Source organism: Hyperolius riggenbachi, chromosome 10 (genome assembly GCF_040937935.1).
Source record: "Hyperolius riggenbachi isolate aHypRig1 chromosome 10, aHypRig1.pri, whole genome shotgun sequence".
Classification (NCBI taxonomy): domain Eukaryota; kingdom Metazoa; phylum Chordata; class Amphibia; order Anura; family Hyperoliidae; genus Hyperolius; species Hyperolius riggenbachi.
Genome location: NC_090655.1, coordinates 261,486,119 through 261,508,051, shown reverse-complemented (window position 1 = coordinate 261,508,051; position 21,933 = coordinate 261,486,119). Strand labels below are relative to the sequence as shown.

General features: G+C 43.8%; 1 protein-coding gene across 1 annotated transcript in view; it reads right to left on the bottom strand.

Moving 5' to 3' along the window:
- The window catches only part of LOC137535383 (zinc finger protein 850-like), a 132,432-nt gene that overhangs the window by 40,613 nt on the left and 69,886 nt on the right, over nucleotides 1-21,933 (bottom strand). The window contains exon 4 of the mRNA XM_068257213.1: nucleotides 21,243-21,267. Coding sequence (XP_068113314.1) covers nucleotides 21,243-21,267 — 25 coding nt within the window. The remainder of the gene's footprint in view (nucleotides 1-21,242; nucleotides 21,268-21,933) is intronic.

Below are 21,933 nucleotides of genomic sequence, written 5' to 3'. Positions count from 1 at the left end.
GGTCCCTGCCCTTGCGAGCTTACAATATTTATGCTTGTTGAAGAGAGCTATAGAGTTATATATAACTTAACTTTTAATAAATAATTAATTAAAACTTCAGGTATTGCCAAAGTAGTTTACTCGACATGTGAGATAAGAGGTAGAAATATGTCCTGTTCAATGCATATCGAATTTTATGCATTCAATTTTATGTGATTTAACCACTTAACGACCAGCCCTGTTTTGTATGATCTGTGCTGAGTGGGCTCTTCAGCCCCCAGCACAGATCAGGTTGCAGGCAGGGCGATCAGACTTCACCCCTTTTTTCCCACTAGGGGGATTTCCTGTTGGGGGGGTCTGATCGCCGCCACCTAGTTGTGCCTAGCGAGGGGGAGGGCGCCTCAAAGCCCCCCTCTGCAGCGATATTCCCACTTCCCTCTCCTTCCCTCCCTCTCCTTCTCAATATAGGTGGTACAGGACAGCGATCCGTCCTGTACCGCCTCAGATAGGCTTCAGCCTATCAGATGGCGGCGATCCCGGCCAATCAGAGGCCGGGGATCGCCGATTTCCTTTACGCTATGACAGCAGCGCTGTAAAATGTAAACACTGGGGATTACGTCCCCGGGTGTTTACATTTAGCCTGCGAGCCGCAATCGGAGGCTCGCAGGCTGTTCACGGAGCCCCCCTCCGTGAACTGACAGGAAACACAGGTGGAACCAGCCGCCACCGATCGGCGGCAGCTGGTTGTTAAGTGGTTAAAGGGGAGACATCCTGCTAATACTGAGGCTATATCAATCCTAATAGGGTGTTCTGACATATTTCTTCCTCTTATCTGACATGCCCAGTAAACCGTATAGGCAGTACCTGAAGTTTTAATTAATGAATGTATTATTAACAGTTAAGTTTTATATAGCTCTATAGCTCTCTACAACAGGCATAAATATTGTTTTGTACAGTATGTTTTCAGCATAGAGTTCAGAGATTACAATCTAGAGGATAGTGGGGTAGAGACATTAGGGAAGGAGACACAGGGGTTAGTAGATGAGTCAATGAGCCTCCACTGTGACCTACAGCAAATTATAAGCTTTTCTGAAAAAGTGTGCTTTTAAAAGTATATTTTTGGGCTAGTTCACAGTGCTCAGTTGTGTTGCAGAATACCGGTAATTCTGCATGTCAACTCACTGCCCATACAATCCTATGGGCCTGTTCACAGTACAGCGTTGTAACTGATTGCGCTATTCTTTTAATAAGTTAAGATTTATTGAATCTTTTTTTAAACATGTACAGAGTAATAACAAATAGTACAGAGGAGTACAATATATTATCAGTACAGTTATAAAGACATGTGTGCAGACAATGTGTATCATTAGTGTTGGGATTTGAGTGTCAAATTGAGCATTGTAGGCATGTCACAGTCGTAGATACATTGGTTTGCAAAAGTATTCGGCCCCTTGAAGTTTTCCACATTTTGTCACATTACTGCCACAAACATGAATCAATTTTAGTGGAATTCCACATGAAAGACCAACACAAAGTGGTGTACACGTGAGAAGTGGAACAACAATCATACATGATTCCAAACATTTTTTACAAATCAATAACTGCAAAGTGGGGTGTGCGTAATTATTCGGGACCCCTTTGTTCTGAGTGCAGTCAGTTGCCCATAGACATTGCCTGATGAGTGCTAATGACTAAATAGAGTGCACCTGTGTGTAATCTAATGTCAGTACAAATACAGCTGCTCTGTGATAGCCTCAGAGGTTGTCTAAGAGAATATTGGGAGCAACAACACCATGAAGTCCAAAGAACACACCTGACAGGTCAGGGATCAAGTTATTGAGAAATTTAAAGCAGGCTTAGGCTACAAAAAAATATTTCCAAAGCCTTGAACATCCCACGGAACACTGTTCAAGCGATCATTCAGAAATGGAAGGAGTATGGCACAACTGTACTCCTACCAAGACAAGGCCATCCACCTAAACTCACAGGCCGAACAAGGAGAGCGCTGATCAGAAATGCAGTCAAGAGGCCCATGGTGACTCTGGACGAGCTGGAGAGACCTACAGCTCAGGTGGGTGAATCTGTCTACAGGACAACTATTAGTCGTGCATTGCACAAAGTTGGCCTTTATGGAAGAGTGGCAAGCAGAAAGCCATTGTTAACAGAAAAGCATAAGAAGTCCCATTTTCAGTTTGCCACAAGTCATGTGGGGGACACAGCAAACATGTGGAAGAAGGTGCTCTGGTCAGATGAGACCAAAATGGAACTTTTTGGCCAAAATGCAAAACGCTATGTGTGGTGGAAAACTAACACTGCACATCACTCTGAACACACCATCCCCAATGTCAAATATGGTGGTGGCAGCATTATGCTCTGGGGGTTCTTCTCTTCAGCAGGGACAGGAAAACTGGTCAGAGTTGATGGGAAGATGGATGGAGCCAAATACAGGGCAATCTTGGAAGAAAACCTCTTGGAGTCTGCAAAAGACTTGAGACTAGGGCGGAGGTTCACCTTCCAGCAGTACAACAACCCTGAACATAAAGCCAGAGCAACAATGGAATGGTTTAAAACAAAACATATCCATGTGTTAGAATGGCCCAAAGTCCAGATTTAAATCCAATCGAGAATCTGTGGCAAGATCTGAAAACTGCTGTTCACAAACGCTGTCCATCTAATCTGACCGAGCTGGAGCTGTTTTGCAAAGAAGAATGGGCAAGGATTTCAGTCTCTAGATGTGCAAAGCTGGTAGAGACATACCCTAAAAGACTGGCAGCTGAAATTGCAGCAAAAGGTGGTTCTACAAAGTATTGACTCAGGGGGCTGAATAATTATGTACAACCCACTTTGCAGTTATTTATTTGTAAAAAATGTTTGGACTCATGTATGACTTTCGTTCCACTTCTCATGTGTACACCACTTTGTATTGGTCTTTCATGTGGAATTCCAATAAAATTGATTCATGTTTGTGGCAGTAATGTGACAAAATGTGGAAAACTTCAAGGGGGCCGAATACTTTTGCAAGCCACTGTACCTGAAGAAATGTTTGTTGGGAAGGTTAAACTGCTGCTTAAGATCATCAAAGGGGAGTATAGAACGGTCACCTTGAATATGGGATATATTTTTAATACCATATTTTGCCCATATTATCGGGTCAGGAATAGTAAGAAAGTGGGATAATTGCAGGTTTCCTCATAAAGGTGTATGAGGTGAGATTGAAGGTTTAGTTTGCAAAGGAGCCCTAGACACCCTCCATGCCTTCCACGTTGTTGCCATAGCCAAAGTGGCATCTAGGTTAGATTTAGGTCCTCTATAGGGGAAATTTGTAAGTTGTTCATAAGAGCCTAAGATTGCAGCCTCCGCATTAACCGCAGGATTTTGATCGTCTTGCGAGAACCACCAACGCGTAGTGACTAACACCGAAGCCCAGTAGTATTTTTGCAGATTAGGCATTGCAAGCCCTCCTGCTTGGGAGCTGGAGAATATCCAGTGCAATATTCAGTTGTTTTCCCGCCCAAATGAACCTGAGCATAATGGTATCAAGTTTGTGAAAGAAAGATTTAGGGAGCCAAATCAGGCACTGTCTAGAGAAATACGTAAACTTTGGAAGGAAAATCATTTTTAGGAGATTAATTCTTCCTATAAGTGTAAGTGGTAATCTGTTCCATGTCTTGCACTTATCTTCTAGGTTACGAATAAGCGTACCTATATTTAAGTTTTTATACGATTTGGGATCTTTGGTTACTTGAACCCCTAAATATTTAAATTGGGGGACTACCTGCAATTGCAAATTGGGATTTGAGTTAAGCTGAGGGTTGTCATCTAGTGGAAAAAGAAGAGATTTGGACCAGTTAATTTTAACGCCAGAGTAGGAACTAAATGTAGTAAAGAGATGAAGAGCTTCTTGTAAGGAAAGAGTTGAGTCATTTATTTAGGTAAAGGAGCACATCATCAGCATATAGGGAGATTTTTTTTCTTCCAAGTTTCCAATTTTCAAACCTCTTACGATCTCTGATTGTCTGATATAGGTCGCAATCGGTTCCATTGCTAAAGCAAAAGGTGTTGGGGATAAGGGACAGCCCTGTCTGGTACCCCTTCCTAAATAAAAGGATTGTGAAATAACATTTCCTGTGGGATTGGCATATAATAGCTGTATCCAGAACCAAGTCTTCTCAGGACGGCCAAAAGATAGCCCCACTCCACTGAATCAAATGCTTTTTCAGCATCGAGTGAAGCTATCACCCTCTGACCCAGGTTCGAATGCAGTGCAGAAATGTTGGTTAATAATCTATTAATATTGATGTCAGTGTCTTTGCCAGGTATGAAACCTGATTGATCGCAATGGTTTAGTTTAGTAATAACTTTGCTAAGTCTAGATGCCAGAGCCATGGCTAGTATTTTGGCATCTACATTCAGAAGTAATATGGGGCGGTATGACGTACAGTGTAGAGAATTTTTTACTGGCTTGGGAATGACAATTATGAGAGCTTCAGACATGGAGGGCGACACACATCCCCTATTAAAAGAAGCTTGCAAAGTATTCTACAGACCGGGGGCTAATTTTTTGTGGTATTGTAATGATCGCTGCTGCAGCAGCTATTACTGGAAGTAGTAGTGCTGCAGCTCAGGCAGTTCTGATCTATTTCCATGCAAGTTGCATAGCTTTGTCTGTCTTTCCCTGCTGTCAGCTTGTGACTGATTATCATTCACCTGTGTGGGAATCTGCATGTCTGCTCCCATTGGATGACCTCAGTATAAAGATCTGCTTCCTGCAGGGTTTCCTTGGGTTTTCATAGCTTCAGCTTAAGCCTGCCTTGCTGTCGCTTTAGCCCCCGATCGTGTTTCTTGTTCTAAAGATACTTTGCTGGTTTTGCATCATATATTGGTTCATTGCCAATATATATGCATACCAGCACGTTTATTATTTTCCTTGTATTTGTGTTACGTGATACATCAGTGTCGCTGATGTATACGTACACGAACTGTTTATATCCTGTGTTCAGTTAGTCAGTTTTCCAGCACGTTTTGGTAGTTTGCGCGTACCGTGAACACCCGTGCTGAGCTAGTTATCCTGTTCCTGGTCCTGTTTGTGGATTGCGTTCATCTCTGCGAAGAGATAACGAATCCTTCTGTATCCTGTTCTGTTACTGTTTGTGGATTGCGTTCATCTCTGCGAGGAGATAACGAATCCTTCTGAATCCTGTTCTGTTATCGTTTGTGGATTGCGTTCATCTCTGCGAAGAGATAGCGAATCCTTCTGAGTCCTGTTCCCTGTATTACTCCATTCCTAGTCAGCGTTCCTGCTTATGTCATATATCGGTTCATTGCCGATATATACATATGTTAGTCAGATGTTACAAATAGTTTCATTGATAGCTGTAATTGTAATACGCTAGGAAAACATACTAATTGTATATTTATCTGTGTTACGTTCATCTATCTTAATCCTGCTATTTTCTGACTGTCCTGTCCTGTCTTTGTGAGGCACGCCATCGCCGCATCGCATTGGCTGCCTCATTCCAGTCTGTCTGGTTTTGGACGCTTGCTGTCGCTAAGTAGCCGCTAGCTAGCAAGCGTTCATTCTGTCTACCTGTCCTGATCTCCTCAGTTCTGGTTTATGCGCTCAGCGCTACTTTGCGCTGAGACGTTATAGCGAAAGCATTGTTTGTGGCTGTCGGATCTGCACCGGCTCTGTGCGCCACAATCTCCTATTGGAGTCAGTCCTCCCCTCCACTATACTGGGGATAGCCTGTTTCCTGGTGCTAGTGTGTGTACCTCCTCCACGCCAGCTCATGCGTTGCATGCTGACTGTGGAGAATACACCACCAAGCCTTACATTATGAAAACCCCGTTACCAATCCCCATTGTGGGGGGGATTCCCAGAAAGTATGACACTGTTAATTATGGTTCCTGTTCCTTTAAGAAATTTGAAGAACTTAGCTCTGAAACAGAAAATGAGTTTTTCTCTGAATGTGCCAGGTTCCTGACCAATCCTGATCTCCAAGCGACTCCTGTTTCAACCTGGGCACTCCAACTAAGTTATATTTTGTTTAAAGGGGAATTATTCCAGTGGGCATTTGATGTTCTCAATCATTCCGATTTGAAAGATAGACCGCTGGAATTTCTAGCGTTTGTGATCCATAACTGGTTGCGCATAGATCCATTGCCTTTTCCTCTTAATGAACTCCTGGCAGCAGGCCAATCAGCTGCTCCTTCAATTGCTTGCAAGAATGAGCAGCAAGCAGAAAGTGTTACTGATAATTTTCCTGCAGCTTTGAATAAATCACCAAAAACCGCAAGGTCAAAGGCAAAACGCAAACGTTCTAAGAAACGTGTCCGATCTGCAGAATCGTTATCCTTAGCGACTGAGACCTATGAGATTCTGCCATTAACAGATAATGAAATGCAATTGTCTTTCAGGGGAGTTAAATGGACTTATGAAACTACTAATGAACTTTCCTCCCTGGCTAGGGAAAATAAAGATTTTTGTTTAAAAGAATTATCTGAGTATGATTATGATGAGATATTACAGAGTATTGAACAAATCAACTTATTTGTGAACCAAGGGAAGTTTGCATACACTACAGTTCAACACTTGCTACAGGTATTGGAGATTCTTAAGAATAAGGAATCTGCCAATCACCTGCTAATTAACCCTATACATGTGCCTGCCACAATCATATCTGCAGACTGTGATCAGCCTAAATGTTTCGCTGTTAAGTATGCATGGGATCCTCCATTCGAGAGGGGAGAGATGGAAGCCCTGGTCTGTGAATGGAAGAATGATTCAAGTTCATTTTGTCAATTTTACAGTGCAAAAAGTGAAATGGTATTGAACGCATGCATTAAGTCAGCCTATAACCTAATAGAGGCTGGTGTGTGTAGGTATGACTGTGTGGCTCCCTTGATTGATGTGTGGGAACTGATTTTGGATGATTTTTATGTGACTCCGAATTCGCAAATTTGGCGTTCTGACCCGCCTGCTTCAGCACCTTTGGCTGATTCAGCAGGTGATTCGGAGCTCTTTTTGTGTGAAATTGAAGTTCCTGCAATTCCACCCTGTACCATGGATAACTCAGTGTTACTTCCCAGTAAAACAGAAGCCACTGATACATTCTTAACCTTGCCCTGCGCAAATTTCTCAGCAGAGAATCCAGAGGTCCTGCTGACTTCCGAGTCCAGCCTAGCCAGTACTCATGACTCTTTGTTTAGTGAAACAGACACCAGAAAAATCTTGCCTGTCTCTGCAAACACTTCTGCAGAAATTACCTGTGTTAATAAAGTTCAACTCCTGTCTGATCCAGCAGATGCCAATAGATGCACTACATCAGTTTCCGAGTCCCAGCAATCCTGTCTAGTAAACTCAGAACCCCAGCATCTGAATTTTCCAATTTTACAAATGAATGGTGATTCAGATGCGCAAACATTGTGTCTTGATCTTCCTGTTTCTTCACCTCGCTCTAGTTTCGTGAATAGCTCAGAGCATCTGCTATGTGAACCTGAAATCGCAGAATTATTACCTTGTTCAGAAAATTTTCCAATAAATTTGCCCTGTACCATGAATTGTGCAGTAGATCTCTCCAATGAAACTCAGGTCACAGAATCATTATGCTGTCCAGCAGGTGCTTCCATGGTTTTGCCCTGCAATATGGACTGTTCAGTGATCCTGTCCAGTGAAGCTGTGGTCGCAGAGTCTTATGCTTCACCCAGTACTTTGGATACTTTAAACCCTCTAGCAGAGGAGGCTGAAGCACTGCTTACCTCAGTTGGTGTTGCAGTAATATTCACTTGTCTAGCAGCTGTTTTGGAATTACAGTCTGCTCTAATAAAACTTGATGAATTTCTGCCCAGCAAAGCAGAAGCCATTGAAATATTGTCCTCGTCAGCAAGTGTGTCAGATACCTTGTCCTGTACACAGTCTGATTTAACCAATGTTGTTGAGTCCCTCTCCAGTGTTGTAACAGCCGAGGAACTCCAGCCCTGTCCTCTGAATGTTTCAGAAGTCTTGCCCTGTAACATGGATAATTCTGATTCTCTGGTCAAAATAATAGAAATCTCAGAATTTCAGTCCGGTCTGATGAGTGTTCCTGAAACCCAGCCCTGTATCCTGAAAGATTCTGGTTCTCTGGCCGCTGTGGCAGAGGTTCCAGAGTTCCCTTCCTGTCCAGGGAATTCCTCAGTTTTGCCTAGTCCAGTGGGGGCTGCTGCAATACTGACTTGTTCTGCAGCGCCTCATGAGCTCCAATCCAGTGTATTAAATGAGTCTCTGTCCAGTCCAGAGGTAGTTGTGGAGTCCCTGTCTGGTTCAGTGCATACATCAGAAGATTTGTCCTGTCTTGTTAGTGCCCCTGAACATGATTTGTTACTGACTTTGCTGGAATCAGCGACATCTAAGTCTGATCCAGCATTCTCGTGTAAAAGTCCAGTAGTTGCGAAGTTTAGTCATGATGATTTTTTTTTGGCCAGTCCTGGTTTTGGTCCTGTCTTGGCTGACCCTGAGGCTCACAGTTCCTTGACATGCCCAGAGGTTTCTCTTGTGCCGGTGTGCCCAGATGTTCTTTGTGTGCCAGAATGCCCAAGTGTGTCTAAGGTGTTAGCGTGCTCTGATGCTTCCTTAGTGGGAACACGTTCTGATATTGCCAGTCTGCCTGCATGCCCAGAGATGGTTCTGGTCCCTGAAAGTCCTGATATTGATGTTTGTCCTTGTGGCCCTGACTCGGGAATTGCCCTAGGTTCCATAGGGGTTCTTGATGGTTCTCCATGTGAGCCTAAGGGGCATTCTGACCTATGGGGATCTCTTTGGAGCTTCAAGGTGTTCTGGGAGGTCTCTGAGAAAACTTGTCCTGGTGCCTTGGACTGGTTCAACAGTGGGTTTTGTGTTGGTAAAGACAGTACCGGTGGGCATTGCAAAGGTTTTGGCGTTTCTGAACGGTTCCTGGAAGGCGGTGGGTATCGCTCAGGGAGTTTCGGAGGGCTTTCTTCTGGAAATCATGGTTCTGATGGGTGTCACACTGGGGCTTGTAGTACTGATGGGCATGGTTCTGTAGGTTCTGGTTCTGATGGGTCCAGTCTTGTGGGGACTGATTCTGGAATTCGGTCTTGCCGGGCTGTCCCGGTCATCATGAATTATCAGTCAGACTGTTTTGTTGGGAATTTCAGTTTTGAAAAGCGTCTGGAATCCGCTTTTAAAGGCGGGGGTACTGTAATGATCGCTGCTGCAGCAGCTATTACTGGAAGTAGTAGTGCTGCAGCTCAGGCAGTTCTGATCTATTTCCATGCAAGTTGCATAGCTTTGTCTGTCTTTCCCTGCTGTCAGCTTGTGACTGATTATCATTCACCTGTGTGGGAATCTGCATGTCTGCTCCCATTGGATGACCTCAGTATAAAGATCTGCTTCCTGCAGGGTTTCCTTGGGTTTTCATAGCTTCAGCTTAAGCCTGCCTTGCTGTCGCTTTAGCCCCCGATCGTGTTTCTTGTTCTAAAGATACTTTGCTGGTTTTGCATCATATATTGGTTCATTGCCAATATATATGCATACCAGCACGTTTATTATTTTCCTTGTATTTGTGTTACGTGATACATCAGTGTCGCTGATGTATACGTACACGAACTGTTTATATCCTGTGTTCAGTTAGTCAGTTTTCCAGCACGTTTTGGTAGTTTGCGCGTACCGTGAACACCCGTGCTGAGCTAGTTATCCTGTTCCTGGTCCTGTTTGTGGATTGCGTTCATCTCTGCGAAGAGATAACGAATCCTTCTGTATCCTGTTCTGTTACTGTTTGTGGATTGCGTTCATCTCTGCGAGGAGATAACGAATCCTTCTGAATCCTGTTCTGTTATCGTTTGTGGATTGCGTTCATCTCTGCGAAGAGATAGCGAATCCTTCTGAGTCCTGTTCCCTGTATTACTCCATTCCTAGTCAGCGTTCCTGCTTATGTCATATATCGGTTCATTGCCGATATATACATATGTTAGTCAGATGTTACAAATAGTTTCATTGATAGCTGTAATTGTAATACGCTAGGAAAACATACTAATTGTATATTTATCTGTGTTACGTTCATCTATCTTAATCCTGCTATTTTCTGACTGTCCTGTCCTGTCTTTGTGAGGCACGCCATCGCCGCATCGCATTGGCTGCCTCATTCCAGTCTGTCTGGTTTTGGACGCTTGCTGTCGCTAAGTAGCCGCTAGCTAGCAAGCGTTCATTCTGTCTACCTGTCCTGATCTCCTCAGTTCTGGTTTATGCGCTCAGCGCTACTTTGCGCTGAGACGTTATAGCGAAAGCATTGTTTGTGGCTGTCGGATCTGCACCGGCTCTGTGCGCCACAATCTCCTATTGGAGTCAGTCCTCCCCTCCACTATACTGGGGATAGCCTGTTTCCTGGTGCTAGTGTGTGTACCTCCTCCACGCCAGCTCATGCGTTGCATGCTGACTGTGGAGAATACACCACCAAGCCTTACAGGTATTTCTTATAAAATTCTACCGGTAGGCCATCTATTCCAGGTGTCTTACCAGGCTGTAAGTCTAATATTGCATCTGATATTTCATCTGAAGTGAGTGGAGCCTCTAGTAGAGTTAAGTCGTCTGCTGTTAGTGTGGGAAGAGTAACACCCTGTAGGTATTCATGTATATCAGCATCAGTTAGCAGGGCCTTGCTTGTGTATAGGTTTTTGTAATAGTCAAAGGAGGCTTTATTAATTGTATCTGGGTCAGAGGTTGTTGTCTGATCATTTATCTGTAGTAGTGGGATAACACCAGTAGCCTCCGTTTCTTTCGCCAACCATGCCAGCATACTACCGTTTCGATGCCTTTGGTCGAAGATTCTCTGGGTTTGGTTTAATAGTCTTTTTTTTGTGGAGTTAACTCTATAAATGTCTAATTCTTGCAGGGCTAGTAGCCAGTTTCTATATATTCCTGCATCCGAGGAAAGAATATACTCAGATTCAAGTTTTAAGGCAGTTTGCTCCTTCTATTGAATGAGTGCCTGTGCTTGTGCCCTGGCTATCTTTATAGCACTCATATAATGGCCTCTTAAAAATGCTTTAAAAGCATCCCATTCGCCTTGTGGGGATGCTGTGTCAGTATTAATAGACCAGTACTCACAAGATTTCCGTTTAATGATGTCGTCTATTATCGGGTCGATTATCCAGTGGCCAGGTAATCTCAATATAACACCAGCCCTCATAATTATTTCCAATGGAGCATGGTCAGAGATGCCACGAACCAGGAATTCAGAATTTATTAACATTGGAAGCAGGTCTGTTGAGGCCAGACCTAAATCAATGCGAGATAGAGATCCGTGAGTAACGGAGTGACAGGAAAATGCCCGTACATTTGGATGTTTCCAGCACCATATATCTGTAAGTTTGCAGGTTTCTATCCATTTACCAAAATCTAAACTATCTCTAGAAAATGCTTTGAGTCTGTCTAGTGTAAGGTCATGGTCTCTCCACACATCAACGCCCTTTGAGAGGTCATCTGAGCTATTAGAGTGAGCATTTTGTTGAGAATTTGCATATCAGCCGGTGGAGGCAGATAGATATTTGCTATAGTTAAGTTTTTGTTATTAAGCGTGGCATTTAAAATAATATATCAACCTCCTGGATCTAGTTTAAGGGTGTGTAACTGAAAAGGGAGGTTTCTATTAATTGAGACCCCTCTAGCATAAGATGAATAGGTGGAATGATATGAATGTGCAACCCATGGCCTTTTTAGTGCAAGGATACTGCTGCCCTGGAGATGCGTTTCCTGCAGAAGACAAATATGTGGGTTGTGCCTTTAATAAAAGAAAGTCAAAGACTAGTGAGCGTTTGAGCGTTTTATTTTGGAGTTAAGCCCCCTAACATTCCAAGAAATCATTTTTATGTGTGCCATCGTGGGCATAGTAGGAGAGTTTGAATCGGATTATATGTACTGCTAGCTATGATTATTTCAGAGGGAGAGTCAAAGGGAGGTGTCCCATGAAGGGGGGGGGGGAGGCGAAGAACCAGGCCGTAGAAAAGGAAAGGCAGACCTCGAAAGAAACGAGGCAAAGAGAGCAGAACATGACAGTTGTAGGCATTATACAAGTAAACATCTCATATCTTGTCCCTTTAGTCTCAGAAAAAAACCCATCCCAAACCCCCCACCCCGCTACACCCTAACAACTGGTCCAGAGTAGCTTTGGATCCCATAACTGCAAAACAACTTAACTACTTATCCCTCTATTGTGGAGGGAAAGAGAGCGTGATGGTCTACGCTAAAGTGTGAGAATTATCTCACACTAATAATAAGGGGGGCGGACTGCAGAACCTTATAGGGTCCGCTGCCCCTCAACACCCAGTCAAACACGACTGGGAGGTATCACTCTTGAAGTGCTAAAAATTTAACCAGTTTAAGTAGACCTTGGGTGCACTAAATTAGTGTTTCAAAAGAATAGGCAACATGAGTATTATTATTCTTATTATTATTTAGTATTTATATAGCGCCGACATATTATGCAGCGCTGTACAGTGTATATATTTATATCTTGTCACTAACTGTCCCTCAAAGGAGCTCACAATCTAATCCCTACCTTTGCCATATGTCTATATTATGTACTGTAGTCTAGGGCCAATTTTAGGGGGAGCCAATTAACTTATCTGTATGTTTTTGGAATGTTTCCAGCCATAGTGTTCAACTAGCATGAACAGAGGACCGTGCGGTTACTAATACATGCAGAACCCCTCCCCACACCAGTACAAACCCTCGGATTACCTATCTGGAGGCCAATGGCGGGACAAGAGCCAAAATGGAGCATAACCGTGGCAACAATATAATCACCAGCGGGCCCCAATGGCTCTGGATACCAGTTTGAGAAAGATACCATACCCATGCCCAAATTACTGTTGTTCTCATTGTGCGCTTAATATAGTTAACATGCAAGCCTCATATCCTCTCCCCATCCTCCTCCATACTGTTCATTCAGCACGGGTAAAGGACTGCACAGTGTTAGTAAGTGCAGAACCCCCACCACGCCGTATTCCATATGATCCGCACCATCCAAAATGTCTTTATTTATAGCTCTTTAAAACAAGGTACAAAAGTATAAAAAGTCCATAAGTGGGTCTGTGCAAAGTGATGACGCACAGGCGTTTCGGGCCGTAACAGGTCCTTTCTCAAATCATGACCAGCCCACAATGATTTCAAATCCGTATAGCAACTCTTTTAAAGCCCCAGAGAGGACCACATAGAAGACTGCAAAATTAGCATACATACATATTCATATATCCCAGAAGCCAATCGGATCTCTAGTCTGGCTGCACAGAATGTTTTTATATAATAGCTTAAATAGACCAACAAAAGGCCCCCCAGTACAAATATATATATATATATACACAACCTGTATCAGGATACTCACCATAATGCCTCACATGTATGATCACACGTGCAAAAGCTAGATTATAAACCGGATCATTGTATCCAATAACAGGGTTGCCTACTGCGTCCGCAGTAGGACTTTGTCCAATCAGTGAGGGCCCTCCAAAGTGCTCCACCTCCACTCTAGGCTTAAATCCTAAACACCAATAATAATGGCCAAAAGGAACAAACGGCCGTGGTTGAGCCACACGCTGCAAAGAACGTCGGCCAATAAGGTAGCAAACCTCCCAGCCAATAAAATGGCCACCGACCGCGTCCGTCAGACGTCAAGACAGCATCTGAGCCGTATGGCTTCTCACAAATCGAGCATCAGGAACAGAAATAGGGATCTAGCTGTATCTGACCGTTTTTGTAAGGAAAATCATTCTCTGTCACAACTGCGGGTCCAGGTGATTGAAGGGATACCACATCCAAGGAGGGGGGGAGATAGACATAGATTGTTAGCTTTACGAGAGTTTTACTGGATTAATAAGTTGGAGACTTGTGAACCCAAGGGTCTCAATAGGGATTACGATTTGACTGCTGTTATTTGATAACATACATTGTTTTATTCTTTTCCCAGTAGGGGCCATTGTGTGCCGGGACGAGGTGGTGGATTTGATATTGAGGGATTATTATCATTTATATACGTTGATGTTTTATGCTTCCACCCCCCTCTCTGCCTGTCCCACAATATTTATACTTAAGCCTCCTGTAGGATTTTTGTGACATTGTCCGGTCCGTGGGGGGCACTTCGAATTGTTTACGTTTCCACATGGCTAATTTAAATATAGGCGGTGTTTTGGGGGCACACGCTGCTGAATTTTGCGTCGTTTTGTCCGCTTAGATTACGGACTTTGCTGGCTACGCCGCGATTGGTTGATGGTAAGCGTGTGACGCGGACTTCCGTGGTCACACGCTTTAGATATGCTGCGTTGGGATGCGTCCTGCCTTTGATGCGGGCGCTGTCGGCCGCGCTGTGATTGGTTGACAGGAGCGCGTGACGCGGATCTCCGTGGTCACGTGCTCCTAAGACTGTGGAGAGCGGACGTTGCCGGCGGAGATGCCATTGGCTCAGATGCTGTCTTGACGTCTGACGGACGCGGTCAGCGGCCATTTTATTGGCTGGGAGGTTTGCTCCCTTATTGGCCGACGTTCTTTGCAGCGTGTGGCTCAATCACGGCCGTTTGTTCCTTTTGGCCATTATTATTGGTGTTTAGGATTTAAGCCTAGAGTGGAGGTGGAGCACTTTGGAGGGCCCTCACTGATTGGACAAAGTCCTACTGCGGACGCAGTAGGCAACCCTGTTATTGGATACAATGATCCGGTTTATAATCTAGCTTTTGCACGTGTGATCATACATGTGAGGCATTATGGTGAGTATCCTGATACAGGTTGTGTATATATATATATATTTGTACTGGGGGGCCTTTTGTTGGTCTATTTAAGCTATTATATAAAAACATTCTGTGCAGCCAGACTAGAGATCCGATTGGCTTCTGGGATATATGAATATGTATGTATGCTAATTTTGCAGTCTTCTATGTGGTCCTCTCTGGGGCTTTAAAAGAGTTGCTATACGGATTTGAAATCATTGTGGGCTGGTCATGATTTGAGAAAGGACCTGTTACGGCCCGAAACGCCTGTGCGTCATCACTTTGCACAGACCCACTTATGGACTTTTTATACTTTTGTACCATGTTTTAAAGAGCTATAAATAAAGACATTTTGGATGGTGCGGATCATATGGAGTACTTTGCGGTTTACCTGTGACTCCAGGGGCAATTACAGCACATCATCATTTTTACCATTGGTGCAGTGGCATTTACTATTATATGAACCCCCACCACGCCAACATGAACATTCAGGGTATCTTGTGAGGATCCACTGACTGAAGTAGTGCCAAAGTGAAACATAGACCGCGGTGAACAATATATCCACCGACGGGTCCCACCAGTCCCAAGCCAGCCAGTAGATGACACGTTGCAGGATTGCACCAATAATGTCAGGGTTTTGAGTTCATGAGTGTCCTGTGTACTGTATGGTTATGAGCAAATATTCCCCTCACATATTACCTTCTTAATTGAGCAGTGGAATATGTAGGGCTGCATTATAGAATTCAATGACAGAGGTACAGCTAGCTGAGCCAATTCACATGTGCAGTCATTAGCAAAGGATCTGTATACTCAGTATAAATATTGTCATGATACCTTTCAATATGAAAGTAGAAGAAAAAAAAAAACCTTCCATTATCCTGTATATATAGCAGGACATTGTCCATATTTTGGTATTAAATTACGGTAGCAGTGTGGAGGAATAATTTTAGAAAGACATGTGAATTAGTACACAAAAATAGCCGCAGCTGCTAACCATGCTTCAAGAGGTTAGGAGAGTGAAATTTCCATCGGGTAATCACTCAAGTGCAGTATAAATAGTTATCTCAGTGTCACTCATGTGGCTACTTTTTCTATATGTAATATCCTTCTTATCAGGGTACAATGAGAAATCACCATAAGAATATTATCGAACCACATCTGCAATGATCTTGAAATAATCATCTGTCAACTTAGCGCAACCCAATTGCATATCTCAATTTAAAGCAACTGCAACTAGCAAAGCTGCACCTCTGCCATACTTATACCGAGTGAGACGTGTGGCAAGAAATTTTTCAGATTTAGTCATGACCGAGTAATCAGGGATAGCTGTATATAGAATGTCTCCACTGCACGACCACCACTGGAGCAAGAATTTCAGTTAAAGAGACTCTGTAACAAAAATTTCATCCTTTTTTCTACAATCCTACAAGTTCCTAAACCTATAGTAATGTGCTCTAGCTTACAGCAGCACTTTCTACTATCACCGTCTCTGTAATAAATCAATGTATATTTCCCCTGTCGGACTTGCCGCCCTGGGTCTGGAAGGCTGCCAACTCTTCCGTGCTGATCTGTTATGCACACCCCTCTCCAGGCCCCTCTATGCACACTCTAGTGTGTGTGTTATTTACATACTGTAAGCCAGCAGCGTCTCTGCTCTCTTATCAGTGAGATAAGAGAGCTGGATAAAAAGCCTCCTATGTAAAGGGGCCCATACACCTAACGATTTTCCCGCCGATATACGGCCTATTCGATCACAGTGATCGAATCGGCTGTGAAATCGCCGCACACACCGCTGACAGAACGATCGATTTCCGTCCGAAATCGATCGTTCCCGTCGATTCTTCTGTGCGGAAGATTTCTCTCGATCGCTGGCGGGTCGAGAGTGCGTCGCTAGCGGCGTTTGAATGCCTGACGACCGACGCAATACAGAGGGTATACATTACCTGTTCCGGCCGGCGTGAGTCCCCGCTGTCTTCTTTCCGCGCTGGGTTCCGGACCGGCTGCAACTACACAGAACTTCCTGGTAGTACATAGTTTGAAACATGCATAATAAGAGGAGTCTGACGGAAGAAAAACAGGCATATAGCGCAGTAACAACATTAGTCTTATACGTTTACATAGTATAATGACATTTATTCTGATACATAGAAATAATTGCAAGGAGACTTAAAATGGCGTGCACCCTTAGTACCACTCATGTTTTAGTGTATTAACCGCTAAATCTGTAATTACTAACTTTAACCAAAGGTAACTTGCTGCAGTAAATAAAAACGATGTCCTCACTGGAACTGTAACCAAAAAGAAATCTTTGAACAAGGGTTAAAGTGTAATATTAGCTGTAATGGGGCATGCTGCATATCAGATATGTGCTGACTTGCTGCCAAAAGCATAATGTCTAGTAAGAGAGAAACCAGCGGCGTTGTTCCATTCGGGTATGTTAAGAAAATACCATAGCATCATAATAAAAAAATATAGATTGAGTTGTAGAATAGTATAGAAACATATCGGGCAGTCTAGGAGGTTGTGTAAAGAAAAAAAAAAAAAGAAAAGAACGAACGGTCAGAGACAACTTGGCGGCAGTTCATAGAGAAGGCGGAGTTATTTTTCCTGGGCAAAGTTAGTTGTATTGGTGGGGAAAATCAGCCAGGGAAGAAGAAGACTGACGTCATTAAAATGGCTGAGCAAAATATTTCACCCCTTCTTATTTCTTATATCCCACAGTATATAATCTTGAGCTGAAAACTAAAAAGTAACATAAAAATCATACCTGCCATAGACTTAGATATCACCCTATATCAGCAGCATAAAGGAAAACATAAAGAACAGCAGCCCATCTGAATGCATCCGTAATAAACACTTATTTCGCTGGGAGTGAGTCCAGCCAAGTCATTACCTCCTCCGGCTTGTCAAAGAAATGTGTCTCTTCACCGTACTAAACAAGAAGGCGAGCAGGAAACAGCATAGCATAGATTATCTCCCTCTCACGGAGCTCACTTTTTGCATGTTGAAATGAGCAACATAGCTTTTGAGTTTCGTTGGTGAAATCGGGAAAAATCATGAGGCGAGTATTCTGATAATGAAGGTCTCCTGCTTTTCTGGACGCAGTTAAGAGATGGCATCTCGACCTTTATAGTTCTGTAACTTAAAGATCATCGGTCTTGTTGCTGTTCCAGTCGTATTTTTGCGGGTCGCCAGACGGTGGGCCCTTTTAATTGCAAAAAAAAGAATGTGGCGTCCGGTAGGATCTGCTGAAGAAGCCCTTCTAGAAATGAGACTGCGTCAGATCCCTCTGCTCCCTCCGGTATGCCTACCATTCTTAAATTATTTCTGCGGTTCCTGTTTTCCGTGTCCACCGCTCTATCTTCCAGCTGAGATAGCCACTGCAGAACACCGGGGATAACAAGTTCCTTCATTCGGTCTCTGAGTTTGGACATGTTGTGGTGTAGTAAACTGAAGCCAGCTTTCATAGTGTCAATTTAGGAGGTAAGAGTTGCCTGACAGGTTCGGATGGCCTCCATGAACTCTGCGGTGTTAGGCATCAGATTAACGTCATCCCCCTGCTCCTCCACGTTATCTTCCTCCCTAGGCCTATTCCGGCATTGTTGTGCCGGGGTGCTGGGAACTTCCTCTGGGGGTTTCTCCTTCTCCCCCTTCTCTTTGTTATTTCTGGCTCCTCGCTGCGACATTGCAGAGTAAGGGGAGTATTGGCAAGGTGAGCGCTGAGGGCGGAAAGGCTCGCCAAGTGAGTCCCAGTTCTGAGAAGAGGTTGGGTCACTGATAAGATCTTCCTCACTCTCTCCCGGCGGGTTGCACCATGAGGTGAGTCACTCATACGGTTCAGGAGGTCAAGTGGAATAAATGTATCCAAAAAGGGCAGCCGAAGCGCTAGGTTAAATAGTAATTTTCTTTGCCAGGCAGTGGAGCCTCTGAAAAACCCAACCACTCAGTGTGTCATCTTGGCCACGCCCCCGATTGCGTTATTCTGACTCGCTGCATGCAGGCTTTGTATTAAAATCTATGTCCGATTTCCATTGCAGTTCACACTCATTATAACGTGTGCGATCTGCAACTGACCACTGTGAATCCAGCCTGAAGGTTTCCAGGTTCAGAGAATGATGGACAGGCAGTGGGAGAAAGTTCCAGAGAAGAGGGGATGCTCATGAGAAGTCCTGGATGTGGGAGTGAGAGGAGGTGACCAAGCTAGAGGACAAGAGGATCTTCTGGGAGGAGTGAAGGTTTCGGGTGGGATGGTATCTGGAGATTAATGAGGAAATGTAAGGAGGTGACAACTAGTGCAGAGCTTGGTATGATAGGGTAAGCAGTTTAAAATGGATCATTTGAGTGATTGGTAACCAATGGAGAGAGGAGAGCTGGTAGTACAGGAGGAGGTAGTGACCCCCCCCCCCCTAATATCTCTGTGTAGATTGTGGTGGGGGATAGTGATGGGCTAACAAGTAGTTATCTACTCAAATTTGTGATTCAAATGAGGCTTAATTGCCTTAGCTGTGTGCATGGGAGACGGTACCGCACAGAATACAGCGCACTTCCTCCTTCCAGGCTTGAAGGAGGAAGTCTGCAGTAGTGAGTCTTGCAACGTGCCTCACAGGTCGCGTGCAAGACGTTTGGGATGCATAGAAGCCAACAGAATTCTGGGTAAGTAACCCCCCGTCTCCCATGCACACAGCTGAGGCAATTAAGCATCATTTGAATCACAAATTCAAGTAGGTAACTACTCATGAGCCCATCACTAGTGGAGGGAACCCTCACACAGCCGGTCACAGTGTTCTCTGGTCAGGGGAGGCTGTTTCACTTCCAAAGTGCTTTCCTGCAATGTTATGATGATTAGCATTTTAAAAAGTGTTAGGTAATGTAAGTATATTAATATTCTCTATATGACAAGCCCACATCAATCATAAACAGCATAAAACAGTCAATTCCTTTCAGTTTCAAAGATTTTTATTGAAAATAAATACTAAAGTAAAAACAACAGATCGAGTTTAATCCACACAGGGGTTTTTATTACAGCCTAATAGGCAAATACAGTAATAAAATGTAAAAAACACAAACAGTAGTATGAACATGTATAAGTAACACGGATTGTAATACAACAAAACAGAAATGAATAGCCATGCAGAGCTGTTTCCATCAAACAATCCTGAGAGAGAGACTGAAGTTATTTATTATTTCAATTATCTTTTTCTTATTGTATATCAATTCAATGTGAATAATGGGCTGCTGTGAGAGATAAGAGATTATTCTCTGCCCAAGCTATTATCTCCATTGCCAGAGTTCTCAGATCCTGTACCCGGGTACCGTCCTGTTTTCTGATATACAATACTATTACAATATTGTCGGGAAAAAACAATGACTTCCTTCTTCAGAATATGAGGAGCTAGAAAGAGAAGACCCGTCTTTACTGCTAGCAACTTTCTGTCATTTGAGGATCTGGTTTGGATTTCCTCTGACCACTTCCCTGATGATCCAGGCAGTGACACCCCATCCCCAACTGCTGGCATCTGTGAATACCTTTATTGGTGATCTCTGGTTACACTGGTGGCCTGTCTGTAGCCGGACTGTGAGACAGTAGCTGGCACCTTGGCCTGTCTGCCTAGTGAAATCTGTGTCTTATTCCAGATGTCCAATAACCATGCCTGTAGTATCCCAGTGCGAGCCTCAGCCCATTCTACAACAGGGATGGTTGAAGTCATCAGTCCTAGGAGTGACATCACTTCCCTAATATAATCTGTCTGCTTTCTCCTCATGGGGAAAATCTTTTCCTGTGTTGTGTCCCACAACAGGCCTAAAAAAAACTTTTGGGACGGTAGCAGGTTGGACTTTTCCCTACTTATCAGCCACTCCGAGTCTGATAGGACTTGAACAGGAAAATGTAGATTCCTGCGCAAATCTGCCGCAGAGTCCGCTAGGAACAAAAAGTTGCCCAGTTAAGGGAAACCCTTATATTGTGGAGAAGAAGGAAAGACACCGCCTCTGCTACAATCTTTGTAAATATCCTCGGAGCTGAGGATATTGTGAAAGGCCAATCTCGGTACTGATAATGGCAAATGTTGTCGCCGAACCTCACTGCAAATCTATATCTCTAAATCTATACTTGCCATAAATGCTCTGGGCCATATCAGATGTTGAACAGATGCAAAGCTTTCCATCTGAGAACGCTTCTCCACAATGTTAGGGTTCAGCGGTTTCAGATTTTAAATCACCCGAAACTTCTTTGAAGGTTTCTTGATAATGAATACCTTCGAGTAGAATCCCTTGAAATGGTCTTCCAGTGGTACCCTTTGTATGACCCTTTGCTCCAATAGAGTTACTGGATCCCTGGGGGTCCCTGTAACTAAGCAACGGCGGGGAGGTCAGGACCAAAATTCCAGTCTGTATCCGTTCTTTATTAGGTCTAGGATGAACTGATTGGTCGTAATCCTTTCCCAAACTGGAAAGAAGCCTCCCCCTGACCGTAAGCTTCTGGTCATTTATCAGGTTTGGGGGTAGTGAGATTTCTGGTCTTGTTGAACAAGAAGGCTGATCTCCCTCTACTGGAATTATACATCCACCTTCTGGACTGCCCCTGGTTCCTCCTCCCCCTGACACCTTAGGGTCCCTTATCCTGAAAGGGTTTACGATGACTCTTTTTCATTCTATCGGAGAACTTCTTTGCTTTATGTGAGGATCTTTCTAATACCGCCTCAAGATCTTTAACAAAGAGCAGCTCCGCCTGAAATTCCATCACACTAACTTGTGCTTTGTCCTCATATCGCCTTCCCAAGTATCGAGCCAAATGGCCCTACGAGCCAAATTGAGCAATGCTGCTGTCTTTGCTGCAGATCTGAGGCTCTCACAGGCTGCCTCTGCCAGGAAAGCCACAGTTTTAATGATCACAGGGAGAGATGCTAAAAATTTTTTGTGCGATGTTCCCGCCACCAAATGATTCTTTAATTAAGCAATCCATTTGTCCAGATTTCTGGCCAAACAGATTGAGGATATAGCCGGCTTGAATGAAAATGAGGCAGAGTGCCCGGCCCTTTTCAGAAGGACCTCAGCTTTCTTGTCCACAGGATTTTTAAGACTACCTGAAAGGTCAGTCCCCAAGGCATTAAGCTTTAGGCATTTAGTCCATGAAGCCTGATCTTCCTCCCCTACAGGGAAAGCATCTCTTGAAAGATCTCAGAATAAAGAGCTTCCTCTCCA